Raw genomic sequence first — 22,454 nt, 5'->3', positions numbered from 1 at the left:
GGAAGGGGTTATAGATAGAGGTTGTTGGGTTAGGGAAGGGGTTATAGGTAGAGGTTGTTGGGTTAGGGAAGGGGTTATAGATAGAGGTTGTTGGGTTAGGGAAGGGGTTATAGGTAGAGGTTGTTGGGTTAAGGTTATAGATAGAGGTTGTTGGGTTAGGGAAGGGGTTATAGATAGAGGTTGTTGGGTTAGGGAAGGGGTTATAGGTAGAGGTTGTTGGGTTAGGGAAGGGGTTATAGATAGAGGTTGTTGGGTTAGGGAAGGGGTTATAGGTAGAGGTTGTTGGGTTAGGGAAGGGGTTATAGGTAGAGGTTGTTGGGTTAGGGAAGGGGTTATAGGTAGAGGTTGTTGGGTTAGGGAAGGGGTTATAGATAGAGATTGTTGGGTTAGGGAAGGGGTTATAGATAATAGGTTGTTGGGTTAGGGAAGGGGTTATAGGTAGAGGTTGTTGGGTTAGGGAAGGGGTTATAGGTAGAGGTTGTTGGGTTAGGGAAGGGGTTATAGATAGAGGTTGTTGGGTTAGGGAAGGGGTTATAGGTAGAGGTTGTTGGGTTAGGGAAGGGGTTATAGATAGAGGTTGTTGGGTTAGGGAAGGGGTTATAGGTAGAGGTTGTTGTGTTAGGGAAGGGGTTATAGGTAGAGGTTGTTGGGTTAGGGAAGGGGTTATAGATAGAGGTTGTTGGGTTAGGGAAGGGGTTATAGGTAGAGGTTGTTGGGTTAGGGAAGGGGTTATAGGTAGAGGTTGTTGGGTTAGGGAAGGGGTTATAGGTAGAGGTTGTTGGGTTAGGGAAGGGGTTATAGGTAGAGGTTGTTGGGTTAGGGAAGGGGTTATAGGTAGAGGTTGTTGGGTTAGGGAAGGGGTTATAGGTAGAGGTTGTTGGGATAGGGAAGGGGTTATAGGTAGAGGTTGTTGGGATAGGGAAGGGGTTATAGGTAGAGGTTGTTGGGTTAGGGAAGGGGTTATAGGTAGAGGTTGTTGGGTTAAGGAAGGGGTTATAGGTAGAGGTTGTTGGGTTAGGGAAGGGGTTATAGGTAGAGGTTGTTGGGTTAGGGAAGGGGTTATAGGTAGAGGTTGTTGGGTTAGGGAAGGGGTTATAGGTAGAGGTTGTTGGGTTAGGGAAGGGGTTATAGATAGAGATTGTTGGGTTAGGGAAGGGGTTATAGATAATAGGTTGTTGGGTTAGGGAAGGGGTTATAGGTAGAGGTTGTTGGGTTAGGGAAGGGGTTATAGGTAGAGGTTGTTGGGTTAGGGAAGGGGTTATAGATAGAGGTTGTTGGGTTAGGGAAGGGGTTATAGGTAGAGGTTGTTGGGTTAGGGAAGGGGTTATAGATAGAGGTTGTTGGGTTAGGGAAGGGGTTATAGGTAGAGGTTGTTGTGTTAGGGAAGGGGTTATAGGTAGAGGTTGTTGGGTTAGGGAAGGGGTTATAGATAGAGGTTGTTGGGTTAGGGAAGGGGTTATAGGTAGAGGTTGTTGGGTTAGGGAAGGGGTTATAGGTAGAGGTTGTTTAACAGATGTTATTGCGGGTGTAGCGAAATACTTGTATGTAATACACTATATAATACACCTATATAATACACTATATATTACATCTATATAATACACCTATATAATACACCTATATAATACACTATATATTACATCTATATAATACACCTATATAATACACCTATATAATACACTATATATTACATCTATATAATACACCTATATAATACACCTATATAATACACTATATAATACACTTATATAATACACTATATATTACATCTATATAATACACCTATATAATACACCTATATAATACACTATATATTACATCTATATAATACACCTATATAATACACCTATATAATACACTATATATTACATCTATATAATACACCTATATAATACACCTATATAATAGACTTACAGTGCCGTGAAAGGCGGCTGGTGAAATCCAGTACGAGGTTCTAGTCTGAGCTCTAACCCTCGTACTGGCTTTCACCGACCGCCTTTCAATCTAGCCTGAGCGCTAACCCTCGTACTGGCTTTCACCGACCGCCTTTCAATCTAGCCTGAGCTCTAACCCTCGTACTGGCTTTCACCGACCGCCTTTCATTCTAGCCTGAGCGCTAACCCTCGTACTGGCTTTCACCAGCCGCCTTTCATTCTAGCCTGAGCGCTAACCCTCATACTGGCTTTCACCGGCTGCCTTTCATTCTAGCCTGATAGCTAACCCTCGTACTGGCTTTCACCGACCGCCTTTCATTCTAGCCTGAGCGCTAACCCTCGTACTGGCTTTCTACGGCCGCCTTTCATTCTAGCCTGAGCGCTAACCCTCGTACTGGCTTTCTACGGCCGCCTTTCATTCTAGCCTGAGCGCTAACCCTCGTACTGGCTTTCTACGGCCGCCTTTCATTCTAGCCTGAGCGCTAACCCTCGTACTGGCTTTCACCGACCGCCTTTCATTCTAGCCTGAGCGCTAACCCTCGTACTGGCTTTCTACGGCCGCCTTTCATTCTAGCCTGAGCGCTAACCCTCGTACTGGCTTTCACCAGCCGCCTTTCATTCTAGCCTGAGCGCTAACCCTCGTACTGGCTTTCTACGGCCGCCTTTCATTCTAGCCTGAGCGCTAACCCTCGTACTGGCTTTCACCGACCGCCTTTCATTCTAGCCTGAGCGCTAACCCTCGTACTGGCTTTCTACGGCCGCCTTTCATTCTAGCCTGAGCGCTAACCCTCGTACTGGCTTTCTACGGCCGCCTTTCATTCTAGCCTGAGCGCTAACCCTCGTACTGGCTTTCTACGGCTGCCTTTCATTCTAGCCTGAGCGCTAACCCTCGTACTGGCTTTCACCGACCACCTTTCATTCTAGCCTGAGCGCTAACCCTCGTACTGGCTTTCTACGGCCGCCTTTCATTCTAGCCTGAGCGCTAACCCTCGTACTGGCTTTCACCAGCCGCCTTTCATTCTAGCCTGAGCGCTAACCCTCGTACTGGCTTTCTACGGCCGCCTTTCATTCTAGCCTGAGCGCTAACCCTCGTACTGGCTTTCACCGACCGCCTTTCATTCACCATATTACACAGTAACACCAGTTATTCTCTGACACACAGGACGTCTGAGGTTCCATTTCAACACAATAGAAATTAATGTTTTTTTCAGTCCCTGTATTTATTTATTTTTAATTTCACCTTTATTTAACCAGGTAAGCCAGTTGAGAACAAGTTCTCATTTACAACTGCGACCTGGCCAAGATAAAGCAAAGCAGTGCGATAAAAACAACAACACAGAGTTACATATGGGGTAAAACAAAAAAAAGTCAAAAATACAACAGAAATAAATATATATACAGTGTGTGCAAATGTAGCAAGTTATGGAGGTAAGGCAATAAATAGGCTATAGTGCAAAATAATTACAATTAGTATTAACACTGGAATGATAGATGTGCAAGAGATGATGTGCAAATAGAGATACTGGGGTACAAATGAGCAAAATAAATAACAATATAGGGATGAGGTAGTTGGGTGGGCTAATTTCAGATGGGCTGTGTACAGGTGCAGTGATCGGTAAGCTGCTCTGACAACTGATGCTTAAAGTTAGTGAGGGAGATAAGTGTCTCCAGCTTCAGAGATTTTAGCAATTTGTTTCAGTCATTGGCAGCAGAGAACTGGAAGGAATGGCGGCCAAAGGAGGTGTTGGCTTTGGGGATGACCAGTGAGATATACCTGCTGGAGCGCAGACTACGGGTGGGTGTTGCTATGGTGACCAATGAGCTAAGATAAGGCGGGGATTTTCCTAGCAGTGATTTATAGATGGCCTGGAGCCAGTGGGTTTGGCGACGAATATGTAGTGAGGACCAGCCAACAAGAGCGTACAGGTCACAGTGGTGGGTAGTATATGGGGCTTTGGAGACAAAACGGATGGCACTGTGATAGACTACATCCAATTTGCTGAGTAGAGTGTTGGAGGCTATTTTGTAAATGACATCGCCGAAGTCAAGGATCGGTAGGATAGTCAGTTTTACGAGGGCATGCTTGGCAGCATGAGTGAAGGAGGCTTTGTTGCGAAATAGGAAACCGATTCTAGATTTAACTTTGGATTGGAGATTCTTAATGTGAGTCTGGAAGGAGAGTTTACAGTCTAACCAGACACCTAGATATTTGTAGTTGTCCACATACTCTAGGTCAGACCCGTCGAGAGTAGTGATTCTAGTCGGGTGGGCGGGTGCAAGCAGCGTTCGGTTGAAGAGCATGCATTTAGTTTTACTAGTGTTTAAGAGCAGTTGGAGGCTACTGAAGGAGTGTTGTATGGCATTGAAGCTCGTTTGGAGGTCATGCTGTGTCTGATCTTAAGTTCAGTGCCATTGACCGTGTTTTCTTCAAGCCACAAATGCCGCAATACGGATGAGCGCCTTCTCCAGTGCGAAGCCGGATGGATCTTCCACTTAAAAACTCTACACCCCCAACGACTTCATGAGGAATTGGACCTTGTATGTTTCTTGTAGTGTTGTCTTCACACACCAGCAGTCCCTTACACTTTCACTTTTTGTATTCTTTTGAGCATGGATTAAATTAATTATATTATTTTTGCATCTAGTCCTCCTTGGGTTATTCCTTGTCATGGTTTTGAGTGTGAGTACTTTTTTAACTCTACAGATGTTTTCTCTCCCACGCACCGACCGCCTTTCATTCTAGCCTGAGCGCTAACCCTCGTACTGGCTTTCTACGGCCGCCTTTCATTCTAACCTGAGCGCTAACCCTCATACTGGCTTTCTACGGCTGCCTTTCATTCTAGCCTGAGCGCTAACCCTCGTACTGGCTTTCTACGGCCGCCTTTCATTCTAGCCTGAGCGCTAACCCTCGTACTGGCTTTCACCGACCGCCTTTCATTCTAGCCTGAGCGCTAACCCTCGTACTGGCTTTCACCAGCCGCCTTTCATTCTAGCCTGAGCGCTAACCCTCGTACTGGCTTTCACCGACCGCCTTTCATTCTAGCCTGAGCGCTAACCCTCGTACTGGCTTTCTACGGCCGCCTTTCATTCTAGCCTGAGCGCTAACCCTCGTACTGGCTTTCACCGACCGCCTTTCATTCTAGCCTGAGCGCTAACCCTCGTACTGGCTTTCACCAGCCGCCTTTCATTCTAGCCTGAGCGCTAACCCTCGTACTGGCTTTCACCAGCCGCCTTTCATTCTAGCCTGAGCGCTAACCCTCGTACTGGCTTTCTACGGCTGCCTTTCATTCTAGCCTGAGCGCTAACCCTCGTACTGGCTTTCACCGGCCGCCTTTCATTCACCATGTTACACAGTAACACCAGTTATTCTCTGACACACAGGACGTCTGAGGTTCCATTTCAACACAATAGAAATTAATGTTTTTTTCAGTCCCTGTATTTATCTACATATTACAATAACTAATCCTTTGTGGCAAAAGTAATACAGTTTTTGGGTAGGATTGGTCATAAGTGTTTCAGCCTGCCCATGGCCAGAGAAGAGGAACCCCTCAGGACTATATATAAATGAATTGGTCTCTTTAGTCGGATTATCAAGGGCGTTTCTACACTCAACACAGTACTGCTCCAGAGAACTAAAGGTAGGTTATAAACTATCATTTACAGGAATATCTGTAAACATAATAGCAGAACTAATCGTTTAAATGTTATATTGGCTGAACCAATTCCGTTTTATTTCATTTAAAAAACACAGAACACACCATAGTTCAATATACAGTGGCTTGCGAAAGTATTGACCCCCCTTGGCATTTTTCCTATTTTGTTGCCTTACAACCTGGAATTAAAATGGATTTTTTGTAGGTTTGTATCATTTGATTTACACAACATGCCTACCACTTTGAAGATGCATTTTTTTGTTGTTGTGTGAAACAAACAAGAAAAAAATAATTAAAAAAATTGAGCGTGCATAACTATTCACCCCCCCAAAGTCAATACTTTGAAGAGCCACCTTTTGCAGCAATTACAGCTGCAAGTCTCTTGGGGTATGTCTCTATAAGCTTGGCACATCTAGCCACTGGGATTTTTGCCCATTCTTCAAGGCAAAACTGCTGCAGCTCCTTCAAGTTGAATGGGTTCCGCTGGTGTACAGCAATCTTTAAGTCATACCACAGATTCTCAATTGGATTGAGGTCTGGGCTTTGACTAGGCCATTCCAAGACATTTAAATGTTTCCCCTTAAACCACTCGAGTGTTGCTTTAGCAGTATGCTTAGGGTCATTGTGCTGCTGGAAGGTGAACCTCCATTCCAGTCTCAAATCTCTGGAAGACTGAAACAGGTGTCCCACAAGATTTTCCCTGTATTTAGCGCCAACCATCATTCCTTCAATTCTGACCAGTTTCCCAGTCCCTGCCGATGAAAAACATCCCCACAGCGGTCCCGAGTGGCCCAGTGGCCTAAGGCACTGCATCTCAGTGCTTGAGGCATCACTACAGACCCCCTGGTTCGATTCCAGGCTATATCACAACCGGCCGTGATTGGGAGTCCCATAGGGCGGCGCACAATTGGCCCAGCGTCGTCCGGGTTTGGCCGGAGTAGGCCATCATTGTTAATAAGAACACCAAACGTGTGACCATCTCATCTGACCAGAGTACCTTCTTCCATATGTTTGGGGAGTCTCCCACATGCCTTTTGGTGAACACCAAACGTGTTTGCTTATTTTTTCTTTAAGCAGTGGCTTTTTTCTGGCCACTCTTCCATAAAGCCCAGCTTTGTGGAGTGTACGGCTTAAAGTGGTCTTATGGACAGATACTCCAATCTCCGCTGTGGAGCTTTGCAGCTCCTTCAGAGTTATCTTTGGTCTCTTTGTTGCCTCTCTGATTAATGCCCTCCTTGCCTGGTCCATGAGTTTTGGTGGGCGGCCCTCTCTTGGCAGGTTTGTTGTGGTGCCATATTCTTTCAATTTTTTAATAATGGATTTAATAGTGCTCCGTGGGATGTTAAAAGTTTCGGATATTTTTTTATAACCCAACCCTGATTTGTACTTCTCCACAACTTTGTCCCTGACCTGTTTGGAGAGCTCCTTGGTCTTCATGGTCCCGCTTGCTTGGTGGTGCCCCTTGCTTAGTAGTGTTGCAGACTCTGGGGCCTTTCAGAACAGGTGTATATATATTGAGATCATGTGACAGATCATGTGACACTTAGATTGCACCCAGGTGGACTTTATTTAACTAATTATGTGACTTCTGAAGGTAATTGGTTGCACCAGATCTTATTTAGGGGCTTCATAGCAAAGGGGGTGAATACATATGCACACACCACTTTTCCGTTAGTTATTTTTTTGAATATTTTGAAACAAGTTATTTTTTTAATTTCACTTCACCAATTTGGACTATTTTATGTATGTCCATTACATGAAATCCAAAATGAAAATTCATTTAAATTACAGGTTGTAATGCAACAAAATAGGAAAAACACCAAGGGGGATGAATACTTTTGCAAGGCACTGTATAAGTGTATTGTTTGTGATACCACTGTCAGCTTTTTGTACCAACTTGTGAATATTTAACCCATTATGTTGTTGTTGATTTGATCCCAGTCATTGAAATCCTGACATCATGGAGGCTGTCTCCAGTGGTCTACACCGAGCCTCAGGATTCCTGTGAGTCCACAGTTACTAATCAGACCTGGGTTCAACTACATGTGGATTTGATTTTTTGTTATTGAAATATTTACTTTCTGTGTATTTGAGTATTATCAAATAATGTGGCCAAAATTAACTTATTTTATTGGAAATACTTGAAAGTATTTTCAATTAATTTCCTCAAAATAGCCTACAATTTAAAAATATTTTCAAGTACTTATTTTCAAATCATTATTTTAGATACTCATTGGACCTGGGTTAAATTGCATGGGGGTATTTATTTGTATTTGAGTATTTTCAAATACATGCCAATACTTTCCAAGTGTACAGTGGGTAGAACAAGTATTTGATACACTGCCGATTTTGCAGGTTTTCCTACTTACAAAGCATGTAGAGGTCTGTAATTTTTATCATAGGTAAACTTCAACTGTGAGAGACGGAATCTAAAACAAAAATCCAGAAAATCACATTGTATGATTTTTAAGTAATTAATTTGCATTTTATTGCATGACATAAGTATTTGATACATCAGAAAAGTAGAACTTAATATTTGGTACAGAAACCTTTGTCTGCAATTACAGAGATCATATGTTTCCTGTAGGTCTTGACCAGGTTTGCACACACTGCAGCAGGGATTTTGGCCCACTCCTCCATACAGACCTTCTCCAGATCCTTCAGGTTTCAGGGCTGTCGCTGGGCAATACGGACTTTCAGCTCCCTCCAAAGATGTTCTATTGGGTTCAGGTCTGGAGACTGGCTAGGCCACTCCAGGACCTTGAGATGCTTCTTACGGAGCCACTCCTTAGTTGCCCTGGCTGTGTGTTTCGGGTCGTTGTCATGCTGGAAGACCCAGCCACGACCCATCTTCAATGCTCTTACTGAGGGAAGGAGGTTGTTGGCCAAGATCTCGCGATACATGGCCCCATCCATCCTCCCCTCAATACAGTGCATTCGTCCTGTCCCCTTTGCAGAAAAGCATCCCCAAAGAATGATGTTTCCACCTCCATGCTTCACGGTTGGGATGGTGTTCTTGGGGTTGTACTCATCCTTATTCTTCCTCCAAACACGGCGAGTGGAGTTTAGACCAAAAAGCTCAATTTTTGTCTCATCAGACCACATTACCTTCTCCCATTCCTCCTCTGGATCTTCCAGATGGTCATTGGCAAACTTCAGACGGGCCTGGACATGCGCTGGCTTGAGCAGGGGGGACCTTGCGTGCGCTGCAGGATTTTAATCCATAACGGCGTAGTGTGTTACTAATGGTTTTCTTTGAGACTGTGGTCCCAGCTCTCTTCAGGTCATTGACCAGGTCCTGCCGTGTAGTTCTGGGCTGATCCCTCACCTTCCTCATGATCATTGATGCCCCACGAGGTGAGATCTTGCATGGAGCCCCAGACCAAGGGTGATTGACCGTCATCTTGAACTTCTTCCATTTTCTAATAATTGCACCAACAGTTGTTGCCTTCTCACCAAGCTGCTTGCCTATTGTCCTGTAGCCCATCCCAGCCTTTTGCAGGTCTACAATTTTATCCCTGATGTCCTTACACAGCTCTCTGGTCTTGGCCATTGTGGAGAGGTTGGAGTCTGTTTGATTGAGTGTGTGGACAGGTGTCTTTTATACAGGTAACGAGTTCAAACAGGTGCAGTTAATACAGGTTTTGAGTGGAGAACAGGAGGGCTTCTTAAAGAAAAACTAACAGGTCTGTGAGAGCCGGAATTCTTACTGGTTGGTAGGTGATCAAATACTTATGTCATGCAATAAAATGCAAATTAATTACTTCATACAATGTGATTTTCTGGATTTTTGTTTTAGATTCCGTCTCTCACAGTTGAAGTGTACCTGTGATAAAAAATTACAGTCCTCTACATGCTTTGTAAGTAGGAAAACCTGCAAAATCGGCAGTATATCAAATACTTGTTCTCCCCACTATATATTGAAATACATTCCAATATTCCAATACTTTTATTTTCAAATAGAAAATATCTGATTACTTAATTTTAAATGTATGCAAAAGAAATTGAAATAATTGAAATAGTATTTGAACCCAGGTCTGTTATCAATATACAGTATATTAATTATTTACCCATGTATAATATACTATGTTTCATGTAATTGTTACGAAACCGATTAACTGGCCTGCTTATATTATTGCACAAGTCTAGGGGTCTTAGGCCTAGTTAACTGATCTGAAACCTGATTTGATGCATTAATATGAGAAGTAAGCGTATGCGACCAGGTGTTGAATGTACATGGATGGGCCAAGGAGTCAGCCACCTTACCTTCCAGGGCTGTCATGATTTCCTCCGAAGCTCTCCTCTCCTTGTTCGGGCAGGTTTCGGAGTTCGTCGTCACCGGCCTTCTAGCCACTGCCGCTCCTCATCTCATCATTCCATTGGTTTTTGTCTTGTTTATTACACACACCTGGTTCATATCCCCTCATCAGTACCTGTATAAGTGTTCCCTCTGCCCCCTTGTCTTTGTGTGTGATTGTTTATTGTGGAGGTGACGATAGCGCGGTGGATCGTTATATATTTGTATCGCCGGGATATTCACCCGTGTGCTTTGTTTTCTCCAGTGCGCCGTTAAACCGCACTGTAGTGTTTTACGCATTGCTGCGTACTGCTGTATTTGCCGTATAAACCATTTATTCTGTGATTTACCCTCCTGCTCCCGACTCCGTCCAAATCACCCGCTACAACGGCCAGCACTTTCTTGACCTCTTGGTCGGCCAGTCAAAGTGGATTATTATTTGTTCAGATAGTGACGAAACATAAATATGTACAAAAAGGAAAAATATCAAAGGCACCAAACCAAACAAAAGGCCACCAAACCAACCAGCAGCCTTACGGCTTGCCAGCTGGGACACTGACTGACAGTCACCTTAGGAGTCTGTTGATACACCCAGCTGGGACACTGACTGACAGTCACCTTAGGAGTCTGTTGATACACCCAGCTGGGACACTGACTGACCATCACCTTAGGAGTCTGTTGATACACCCAGCTGGGACACTGACTGACCATCACCTTAGGAGTCTGTTGATACACCCAGCTGGGACACTGACTGACCATCACCTTAGGAGTCTGTTGATACACCCAGCTGGGACACTGACTGACCATCACCTTAGGAGTCTGTTGATACACCCAGCTGGGACACTGACTGACCATCACCTTAGGAGTCTGTTGATACACCCAGCTGGGACACTGACTGACCATCACCTTAGGAGTCTGTTGATACACCCAGCTGGGACACTGACTGACCATCACCTTAGGAATCTGTTGATACACCCAGCTGGGACACTGACTGACCATCACCTTAGGAGTCTGTTGATACACCCAGCTGGGACACTGACTGACCGTCACCTTAGGAGTCTGTTGATACACCCAGCTGGGACACTGACTGACCGTCACCTTAGGAGTCTGTTGATACACCCAGCTGGGACACTGACTGACCGTCACCTTAGGAGTCTGTTGATACACCCAGCTGGGACACTGACTGACCATCACCTTAGGAGTCTGTTGATACACCCAGCTGGGACACTGACTGACCATCACCTTAGGAGTCTGTTGATACACCCAGCTGAGACACTGACTGACCGTCACCTTAGGAGTCTGTTGATACACCCAGCTGGGACACTGACTGACCGTCACCTTAGGAGTCTGTTGATACACCCAGCTGGGACACTGACTGACCATCACCTTAGGAGTCTGTTGATACACCCAGCTGGGACACTGACTGACCATCACCTTAGGAGTCTGTTGATACACCCAGCTGGGACACTGACTGACCATCACCTTAGGAGTCTGTTGATACACCCAGCTGGGACACTGACTGACCATCACCTTAGGAATCTGTTGATACACCCAGCTGGGACACTGACTGACCATCACCTTAGGAGTCTGTTGATACACCCAGCTGGGACACTGACTGACCGTCACCTTAGGAGTCTGTTGATACACCCAGCTGGGACACTGACTGACCGTCACCTTAGGAGTCTGTTGATACACCCAGCTGGGACACTGACTGACCGTCACCTTAGGAGTCTGTTGATACACCCAGCTGGGACACTGACTGACCATCACCTTAGGAGTCTGTTGATACACCCAGCTGGGACACTGACTGACCATCACCTTAGGAGTCTGTTGATACACCCAGCTGGGACACTGACTGACCGTCACCTTAGGAGTCTGTTGATACACCCAGCTGGGACACTGACTGACCGTCACCTTAGGAGTCTGTTGATACACCCAGCTGGGACACTGACTGACCATCACCTTAGGAGTCTGTTGATACACCCAGCTGGGACACTGACTGACCATCACCTTAGGAGTCTGTTGATACACCCAGCTGGGACACTGACTGACCATCACCTTAGGAGTCTGTTGCGTCAATCTAAGTAACACAATACGAAAATCCCCATCAAAATATGTCAGTTTCGCATCTGCGGTGGAAGGTGGCCGCGCTACAACGATGTTTGTCAGACCATGAGAAAATCGGTCTTCTCATGAAAACATCTATAGCGTCCGAACAGTTTGAGCTACAAACTAATATGACCCACTATGGAAAGGGGAGACTCACAAACACAAGGTGTTCTCTTTGCTCTGTGACCCCAACTCAGGACTCGTCTGAAGGTTACAAACCAATGGAAGTGTGGAGGTATTTTTGTGCCAACAAAAAGAAGAGGTTAAATATGTGTAAAAAAAATAAAAATAATCCTGAACTTTCTTAGATCTCCTAGATATAGGACACACACTTCAAAATCTTATTCCTTATGATTTATTTTTTGACTTTTTTTTGCAATTTCTGAATATGTTATTCAATGCGTTTCTATGGGCTATAGTAGTTAAGGACAAATTCAATATTATATCAAATAATTATAATAATCAAAAAAAGATACCTAAAGTGCTCCTAAAATTCAAAATCAAATAGCTATTTGATCCATGGTGTGATGGGTGAGTTGAAGGAGTCAGGCGTAGGAGGGTAAATCACAGAATAACAGGATTTATTCTTGAAAACAGAGTTACACAGTCCAGTGCGCAAAAGAGGTGCACTGGGAACCAACAAGGCACACGGGGAAAATAACCCGGCGATACAAAATACAAGGAGCTCCACCGAGCTTCACTTTCCTCACAATAAACAATCACACACAAAGACAAGGGGGCAGAGGGAACACTTACACAGGTACTGATGAGGGGATATGAACCAGGTGTGTGTAATAAACAAGACAAAAACCAATGGAAACGATGAGATGAGGAGCGGCAGTGGCTAGAAGGCCGGTGACGACGAACTCCGAAGCCCGAACGAGGAGAGGAGGCAGCTTCGGAGGAAGTCGTGACACATGGTATGATCTTCTTAAAACAATTCCATATGTTACCTTAGAACCCCCCCCCCCCCCCCTCCCCCTTATCAAGGTTTCCTGGCAGAGCACAGCCCTTGACCCGGTTAGTCCTGCCCCCTCAGCCCTTGACCCGGTTAGTCCAGCCCCCTCAGCCCTTGACCTGGTTAGTCCTGCCCCCTCAGCCCTTGACCCGGTTAGTCCTGCCCCCTCAGCCCTTGACCCGGTTAGTCCTGCCACCTCAGCCCTTGACCCGGTTAGTCCTGCCACCTCAGCCCTTGACCCGGTTAGTCCTGCCCCCTCAGCCCTTGACCCGGTTAGTCCTGCCACCTCAGCCCTTGACCCGGTTAGTCCTGCCACCTCAGCCCTTGACCCGGTTAGTCCTGCCCCCTCAGCCCTTGACCCGGTTAGTCCTGCCAGCCCTTGACCCGGTTAGTCCTGCCCCCTCAGCCCTTGACCCGGTTAGTCCTGCCCCCTCAGCCCTTGACCCGGTTAGTGCTGCCACCTCAGCCCTTGACCCGGTTAGTGCTGCCCCCTCAGCCCTTGACCCGGTTAGTCCTGCCCCCTCAGCCCTTGACCCGGTTAGTCCTGCCCCCTCAGCCCTTGACCCGGTTAGTCCTGCCCCCTCAGCCCTTGACCCGGTTAGTGCTGCCAGCCCTTGACCCGGTTAGTCCTGCCCCCTCAGCCCTTGACCCGGTTAGTCCTGCCCCCTCAGCCCTTGACCCGGTTAGTGCTGCCAGCCCTTGACCCGGTTAGTCCTGCCCCCTCAGCCCTTGACCCGGTTAGTCCTGCCCCCTCAGCCCTTGACCCGGTTAGTGCTGCCAGCCCTTGACCCGGTTAGTCCTGCCACCTCAGCCCTTGACCCGGTTAGTGCTGCCAGCCCTTGACCCGGTTAGTCCTGCCACCTCAGCCCTTGACCCGGTTAGTGCTGCCAGCCCTTGACCCGGTTAGTCCTGCCACCTCAGCCCTTGACCCGGTTAGTGCTGCCAGCCCTTGACCCGGTTAGTCCTGCCCCCTCAGCCCTTGACCCGGTTAGTCCTGCCCCCTCAGCCCTTGACCCGGTTAGTCCTGCCCCCTCAGCCCTTGACCCGGTTAGTCCTGCCCCCTCAGCCCTTGACCCGGTTAGTCCTGCCCCCTCAGCCCTTGACCCGGTTAGTCCTGCCCCCTCAGCCCTTGACCTGGTTAGTGCTGCCCCCTCAGCCCTTGACCCGGTTAGTGCTGCCAGCCCTTGACCCGGTTAGTCCTGCCCCCTCAGCCCTTGACCCGGTTAGTCCTGCCCCCTCAGCCCTTGACCCGGTTAGTCCTGCCACCTCAGCCCTTGACCCGGTTAGTCCTGCCCCCTCAGCCCTTGACCCGGTTAGTCCTGCCCCCTCAGCCCTTGACCCGGTTAGTCCTGCCCCCTCAGCCCTTGACCCGGTTAGTCCTGCCCCCTCAGCCCTTGACCCGGTTAGTCCTGCCACCTCAGCCCTTGACCCGGTTAGTCCTGCCACCTCAGCCCTTGACCCGGTTAGTCCTGCCCCCTCAGCCCTTGACCCGGTTAGTCCTGCCCCCTCAGCCCTTGACCCGGTTAGTCCTGCCCCCTCAGCCCTTGACCCGGTTAGTGCTGCCCCCTCAGCCCTTGACCCGGTTAGTGCTGCCAGCCCTTGACCCGGTTAGTCCTGCCCCCTCAGCCCTTGACCCGGTTAGTCCTGCCCCCTCAGCCCTTGACCCGGTTAGTCCTGCCCCCTCAGCCCTTGACCCGGGTTAGTCCTGCCCCCTCAGCCCTTGACCCGGTTAGTCCTGCCACCTCAGCCCTTGACCCGGTTAGTCCTGCCCCCTCAGCCCTTGACCCGGTTAGTCCTGCCCCCTCAGCCCTTGACCCGGTTAGTCCTGCCTCCTCAGCCCTTGACCCGGTTAGTCCTGCCCCCTCAGCCCTTGACCCGGTTAGTCCTGCCACCTCAGCCCTTGACCCGGTTAGTCCTGCCACCTCAGCCCTTGACCCGGTTAGTCCTGCCACCTCAGCCCTTGACCCGGTTAGTGCTGCCAGCCCTTGACCCGGTTAGTCCTGCCACCTCAGCCCTTGACCCGGTTAGTGCTGCCAGCCCTTGACCCGGTTAGTCCTGCCCCCTCAGCCCTTGACCCGGTTAGTCCTGCCCCCTCAGCCCTTGACCCGGTTAGTCCTGCCCCCTCAGCCCTTGACCCGGTTAGTCCTGCCCCCTCAGCCCTTGACCCGGTTAGTCCTGCCCCCTCAGCCCTTGACCCGGTTAGTCCTGCCCCCTCAGCCCTTGACCCGGTTAGTCCTGCCCCCTCAGCCCTTGACCCGGTTAGTCCTGCCCCCTCAGCCCTTGACCCGGTTAGTGCTGCCCCCTCAGCCCTTGACCCGGTTAGTGCTGCCAGCCCTTGACCCGGTTAGTCCTGCCCCCTCAGCCCTTGACCCGGTTAGTCCTGCCCCCTCAGCCCTTGACCCGGTTAGTCCTGCCACCTCAGCCCTTGACCCGGTTAGTCCTGCCCCCTCAGCCCTTGACCCGGTTAGTCCTGCCACCTCAGCCCTTGACCCGGTTAGTCCTGCCACCTCAGCCCTTGACCCGGTTAGTCCTGCCCCCTCAGCCCTTGACCCGGTTAGTCCTGCCCCCTCAGCCCTTGACCCGGTTAGTCCTGCCCCCTCAGCCCTTGACCCGGTTAGTGCTGCCCCCTCAGCCCTTGACCCGGTTAGTGCTGCCAGCCCTTGACCCGGTTAGTCCTGCCCCCTCAGCCCTTGACCCGGTTAGTCCTGCCCCCTCAGCCCTTGACCCGGTTAGTCCTGCCCCCTCAGCCCTTGACCCGGGTTAGTCCTGCCCCCTCAGCCCTTGACCCGGTTAGTCCTGCCACCTCAGCCCTTGACCCGGTTAGTCCTGCCCCCTCAGCCCTTGACCCGGTTAGTCCTGCCCCCTCAGCCCTTGACCCGGTTAGTCCTGCCTCCTCAGCCCTTGACCCGGTTAGTCCTGCCCCCTCAGCCCTTGACCCGGTTAGTCCTGCCACCTCAGCCCTTGACCCGGTTAGTCCTGCCACCTCAGCCCTTGACCCGGTTAGTCCTGCCCCCTCAGCCCTTGACCCGGTTAGTCCTGCCCCCTCAGCCCTTGACCCGGTTAGTGCTGCCCCCTCAGCCCTTGACCCGGTTAGTGCTGCCCGCCCTTGACCCGGTTAGTCCTGCCCCCTCAGCCCTTGACCCGGTTAGTCCTGCCCCCTCAGCCCTTGACCCGGTTAGTCCTGCCCCCTCAGCCCTTGACCCGGTTAGTCCTGCCCCCTCAGCCCTTGACCCGGTTAGTCCTGCCACCTCAGCCCTTGACCCGGTTAGTCCTGCCCCCTCAGCCCTTGACCCGGTTAGTCCTGCCCCCTCAGCCCTTGACCCGGTTAGTCCTGCCCCCTCAGCCCTTGACCCGGTTAGTCCTGCCACCTCAGCCCTTGACCCGGTTAGTCCTTTCACCTCAGCCCTTGACCCGGTTAGTCCTGCCCCCTCAGCCCTTGACCCGGTTAGTCCTGCCCCCTCAGCCCTTGACCCGGTTAGTCCTGCCCCCTCAGCCCTTGACCCGATTAGTGCTGCCCCCTCAGCCCTTGACCCGGTTAGTGCTGCCAGCCCTTGACCCGGTTAGTCCTGCCCCCTCAGCCCTTGACCCGGTTAGTCCTGCCCCCTCAGCCCTTGACCCGGTTAGTCCTGCCACCTCAGCCCTTGACCCGGTTAGTCCTGCCCCCTCAGCCCTTGACCCGGTTAGTCCTGCCCCCTCAGCCCTTGACCCGGTTAGTCCTGCCCCCTCAGCCCTTGACCCGGTTAGTCCTGCCCCCTCAGCCCTTGACCCGGTTAGTCCTGCCACCTCAGCCCTTGACCCGGTTAGTCCTGCCACCTCAGCCCTTGACCCGGTTAGTCCTGCCCCCTCAGCCCTTGACCCGGTTAGTCCTGCCCCCTCAGCCCTTGACCCGGTTAGTCCTGCCCCCTCAGCCCTTGACCCGGTTAGTGCTGCCCCCTCAGCCCTTGACCCGGTTAGTGCTGCCAGCCCTTGACCCGGTTAGTCCTGCCCCCTCAGCCCTTGACCCGGTTAGTCCTGCCCCCTCAGCCCTTGACCCGGTTAGTCCTGCCCCCTCAGCCCTTGACCCGGGTTAGTCCTGCCCCCTCAGCCCTTGACCCGGTTAGTCCTGCCACCTCAGCCCTTGACCCGGTTAGTCCTGCCCCCTCAGCCCTTGACCCGGTTAGTCCTGCCCCCTCAGCCCTTGACCCGGTTAGTCCTGCCTCCTCAGCCCTTGACCCGGTTAGTCCTGCCCCCTCAGCCCTTGACCCGGTTAGTCCTGCCACCTCAGCCCTTGACCCGGTTAGTCCTGCCACCTCAGCCCTTGACCCGGTTAGTCCTGCCACCTCAGCCCTTGACCCGGTTAGTGCTGCCAGCCCTTGACCCGGTTAGTCCTGCCACCTCAGCCCTTGACCCGGTTAGTGCTGCCAGCCCTTGACCCGGTTAGTCCTGCCCCCTCAGCCCTTGACCCGGTTAGTCCTGCCCCCTCAGCCCTTGACCCGGTTAGTCCTGCCCCCTCAGCCCTTGACCCGGTTAGTCCTGCCCCCTCAGCCCTTGACCCGGTTAGTCCTGCCCCCTCAGCCCTTGACCCGGTTAGTCCTGCCCCCTCAGCCCTTGACCCGGTTAGTCCTGCCCCCTCAGCCCTTGACCCGGTTAGTCCTGCCCCCTCAGCCCTTGACCCGGTTAGTGCTGCCCCCTCAGCCCTTGACCCGGTTAGTGCTGCCAGCCCTTGACCCGGTTAGTCCTGCCCCCTCAGCCCTTGACCCGGTTAGTCCTGCCCCCTCAGCCCTTGACCCGGTTAGTCCTGCCACCTCAGCCCTTGACCCGGTTAGTCCTGCCCCCTCAGCCCTTGACCCGGTTAGTCCTGCCACCTCAGCCCTTGACCCGGTTAGTCCTGCCACCTCAGCCCTTGACCCGGTTAGTCCTGCCCCCTCAGCCCTTGACCCGGTTAGTCCTGCCCCCTCAGCCCTTGACCCGGTTAGTCCTGCCCCCTCAGCCCTTGACCCGGTTAGTGCTGCCCCCTCAGCCCTTGACCCGGTTAGTGCTGCCAGCCCTTGACCCGGTTAGTCCTGCCCCCTCAGCCCTTGACCCGGTTAGTCCTGCCCCCTCAGCCCTTGACCCGGTTAGTCCTGCCCCCTCAGCCCTTGACCCGGGTTAGTCCTGCCCCCTCAGCCCTTGACCCGGTTAGTCCTGCCACCTCAGCCCTTGACCCGGTTAGTCCTGCCCCCTCAGCCCTTGACCCGGTTAGTCCTGCCCCCTCAGCCCTTGACCCGGTTAGTCCTGCCTCCTCAGCCCTTGACCCGGTTAGTCCTGCCCCCTCAGCCCTTGACCCGGTTAGTCCTGCCACCTCAGCCCTTGACCCGGTTAGTCCTGCCACCTCAGCCCTTGACCCGGTTAGTCCTGCCCCCTCAGCCCTTGACCCGGTTAGTCCTGCCCCCTCAGCCCTTGACCCGGTTAGTGCTGCCCCCTCAGCCCTTGACCCGGTTAGTGCTGCCCGCCCTTGACCCGGTTAGTCCTGCCCCCTCAGCCCTTGACCCGGTTAGTCCTGCCCCCTCAGCCCTTGACCCGGTTAGTCCTGCCCCCTCAGCCCTTGACCCGGTTAGTCCTGCCCCCTCAGCCCTTGACCCGGTTAGTCCTGCCACCTCAGCCCTTGACCCGGTTAGTCCTGCCCCCTCAGCCCTTGACCCGGTTAGTCCTGCCCCCTCAGCCCTTGACCCGGTTAGTCCTGCCCCCTCAGCCCTTGACCCGGTTAGTCCTGCCACCTCAGCCCTTGACCCGGTTAGTCCTTTCACCTCAGCCCTTGACCCGGTTAGTCCTGCCCCCTCAGCCCTTGACCCGGTTAGTCCTGCCCCCTCAGCCCTTGACCCGGTTAGTCCTGCCCCCTCAGCCCTTGACCCGATTAGTGCTGCCCCCTCAGCCCTTGACCCGGTTAGTGCTGCCAGCCCTTGACCCGGTTAGTCCTGCCCCCTCAGCCCTTGACCCGGTTAGTCCTGCCCCCTCAGCCCTTGACCCGGTTAGTCCTGCCCCCTCAGCCCTTGACCCGGTTAGTCCTGCCCCCTCAGCCCTTGACCCGGTTAGTCCTGCCACCTCAGCCCTTGACCCGATTAGTGCTGCCCCCTCAGCCCTTGACCCGGTTAGTGCTGCCAGCCCTTGACCCGGTTAGTCCTGCCCCCTCAGCCCTTGACCCGGTTAGTCCTGCCCCCTCAGCCCTTGACCCGGTTAGTCCTGCCCCCTCAGCCCTTGACCCGGTTAGTCCTGCCCCCTCAGCCCTTGACCCGGTTAGTCCTGCCACCTCAGCCCTTGACCCGGTTAGTCCTGCCCCCTCAGCCCTTGACCCGGTTAGTCCTGCCCCCTCAGCCCTTGACCCGGTTAGTCCTGCCCCCTCAGCCCTTGACCCGGTTAGTCCTGCCCCCTCAGCCCTTGACCCGGTTAGTCCTGCCACCTCAGCCCTTGACCCGGTTAGTCCTGCCACCTCAGCCCTTGACCCGGTTAGTCCTGCCCCCTCAGCCCTTGACCCGGTTAGTGCTGCCAGCCCTTGACCTGGTTAGTCCTGCCCCCTCAGCCCTTGACCCGGTTAGTCCTGCCCCCTCAGCCCTTGACCCGGTTAGTCCTGCCCCCTCAGCCCTTGACCCGGTTAGTCCTGCCCCCTCAGCCCTTGACCCGGTTAGTCCTGCCCCCTCAGCCCTTGACCCGGTTAGTCCTGCCCCCTCAGCCCTTGACCCGGTTAGTCCTGCCCCCTCAGCCCTTGACCCGGTTAGTCCTGCCCCCTCAGCCCTTGACCCGGTTAGTCCTGCCCCCTAGGGGATAGAGTGTGGAAGTATATCCTGGTAGAGTGTGTTGGCTCACCCCCCCCCCCCCCCCCCCTCCCCCCATTATGTTATGTAATACCATAATATCACATCTGATTTAAAGACCAGGATCGGAGAACACTGTCCAAGAAGATGGTCAACGAAATTACAAAAATATATATGTTTTTTTTTTATCTATAGATCATCTTTTCAAAGAAGGCTATCCTCCAGCTTGAAGTTCCATTGGGATGTATATTCCAAACCTTCCCCGGGGAACATGTTAGAGGTCTTCATCCTGTTCTGTTTCTGTCTCATCATCGGTGCAGCGATAGGAGGTCTTCTGCATGTGTGGATGGTCTACAGTCTGAACTACCAGCCCTTTCCGTCCATGGTGATCGCCTGCACCTGGGGCTGTGTAACAGTCCTGCTGCTCTTCTTCCTCCACCCCGTCCGCTGTGTCCTCTCTATCTCAGTCCCCTCCCTGGGCATCAAACAGGTAGCATTGTCACTAGGGTTTCACATTTCTGGATAACTTTCACAAAATACCCAAGGTTTTCTAGAAATCACAGTTGGAAGATTCCCGGAAATCAGGTCTCACTATCATGATGCTCCTTTTTTCATGCCAAAAAAAAGAAAGCACGAAGCAGACTAAACTCTTTAATCCTTTAAAAACCTGCTTTATGTAAAATAGTGTGTGATAAAACTTGGAAAATAAACAAATGTGGCTCATAGCAAACAACATAAGATAGGGCTGTTTGTTTTGTTAGGTTCCGAACAAACAAAAAGGTTTATTCAACCCACTGTGTCATACAGCTGCAAATACATTTTTGCACATGATCAAACAGTCATTTATATGTCATGATGAGATTAGGTGTGTAACTTCTCAGAACTGGTATCTGTTTGCAGATACTGCCTAAAGCAGTTCCTCTTTATACAGTCACTGCTCAGTGATGTTTATCAGTGATCTCCTGTTCACCTTAGTCAACAGGACTTTTCGCTCACAGTAACTTGCACTCAGTAACTTTCCACACACCTAGTTCCTCTTTCCACTTCCTTGACCCCTAACATATACATTCCTTATATACTACCAGTCCAAGGTTTGGACACACCTACTCATTGAAGGGTTCTTCTTTATTTTTACTATTTTTACATTGTAGAATAATAGTTAAGACATCAAAACAATGAAATAACACATGTGGAATCATGTAGTAAACAAAAAAGTGTTAAACAAATCAAAATCCATTAAAAAAATTGGAGGCCCCTTACACATCAGTGTTGTGATGCAAAAATTCTAGCAAAATGTATAGCGCATAGAATTAAAAAGGTATTGTCGGATATTATTCATTCTAATCAGACAGGTTTTTTACATGGAAGATACATTGGAGATAATATAAGGCAAGTATTGGAAACAATAGAACACTATGGAAAATCTGGGAAACCAGGCCTGCTATTCATAGCAGACTTCGAAAAGGCATTTGATAAAGTACGACTGGGGTTTATATATAAATGCCTGGAGCATTTCAATTTTGGAGAATCTCTTATAAAATGGGTCAAAATCATGTATAGTAACCCTAGGTGTAAAATAGTAAATAATGGCTATTTCTCAGAGAGTTTTAAACTGTCAAGAGGAGTGAAACAAGGTTGTCCACTATCGGCATATCTATTTATTGTGGCCATCGAGATGTTAGCTATTAAAATCAGATCCAACAATAATATCAGGGGATTAGAAATCCAGGGCTTAAAAACAAAGGTGTCATTGTACGCTGATGATTCATGTTTTCTTTTAAGTCCACAACTAGAATCCCTCCCCAGCCTCATAGAGGATCTAGATACATTTTCTAACCTCTCTGGATTACAACCACATGATGACAAATGTATTATATTACGTATTGGATCACTATAAAATATAATTTTTATATTACATGTAGTTTACCAATAAAATGGTCTTATGGTGATGTGGATATACTCGGAATACATATGAAATAAATGATCTCACTCCAATACATTTTAATAGAAAGTTAGCAAAAATAGATAAGATCTTGCTACCATGGAAAGGGAAACACCTGTCAATTTGTGAAAAAATCACCCTGATTAACTCTTTAGTATTATCCCAGTTTACCTATTTGCTTATGGTCTTTCCTACACCTAGCGAACAGTTTTATTAAATTATATGAGAAAAAAATATTCCATTTTATTTGGAACAGCAAGCCAGACAAAATTAAACGGGCCTATTTCTATAATTAATATGAATTCGGAGGATAGAAATTATTAAATATTAAAGCATTAGACCTATCACTAAAAGCTTCAGTCATACAAAAGTTATACTTAAATCCGATTAGGTGTGTAACTTCTCAGAACTGGTATCTGTTTGCAGATACTGCCTAAAGCAGTTCCTCTTTATACAGTCACTGCTCAGTGATGTTTATCAGTGATCTCCTGTTCACCTTAGTCAACAGGACTTTTCGCTCACAGTAACTTGCACTCAGTAACTTTCCACACACCTAGTTCCTCTTTCCACTTCCTTGACCCCTAACATATACATTCCTTATATACTACCAGTCCAAGGTTTGGACACACCTACTCATTGAAGGGTTCTTCTTTATTTTTACTATTTTTACATTGTAGAATAATAGTTAAGACATCAAAACAATGAAATAACACATGTGGAATCATGTAGTAAACAAAAAAGTGTTAAACAAATCAAAATCTATTTTATATTTGAGAATCTTCAAATAGCCACCC

At 50.0% G+C, this 22,454-nt stretch overlaps 1 protein-coding gene across 1 annotated transcript in view; it reads left to right on the top strand.

Annotated features, from left to right (window-relative positions):
• The first annotated feature begins 5,533 nt into the window (after positions 1 to 5,533).
• The window catches only part of LOC311123285 (osteoclast stimulatory transmembrane protein-like), a 40,323-nt gene continuing 23,402 nt past the window's right edge, over positions 5,534 to 22,454 (top strand). Inside the window, exons 1-3 of the mRNA XM_084197545.1 lie at positions 5,534 to 5,572; positions 7,529 to 7,591; positions 19,914 to 20,208. Of these exons, the coding sequence (XP_084053671.1) occupies positions 7,548 to 7,591; positions 19,914 to 20,208 (339 nt within the window). The 5' untranslated portion in view covers positions 5,534 to 5,572; positions 7,529 to 7,547. The remainder of the gene's footprint in view (positions 5,573 to 7,528; positions 7,592 to 19,913; positions 20,209 to 22,454) is intronic.

Source organism: Coregonus lavaretus, assembly GCF_964263955.1.
Source record: "Coregonus lavaretus genome assembly, contig: HAP1_SCAFFOLD_482, whole genome shotgun sequence".
Lineage (NCBI taxonomy): Eukaryota > Metazoa > Chordata > Actinopteri > Salmoniformes > Salmonidae > Coregonus > Coregonus lavaretus.
Note: the sequence above shows the minus strand (reverse complement) of the source record. Positions and strands in the feature narration are given on the sequence as shown.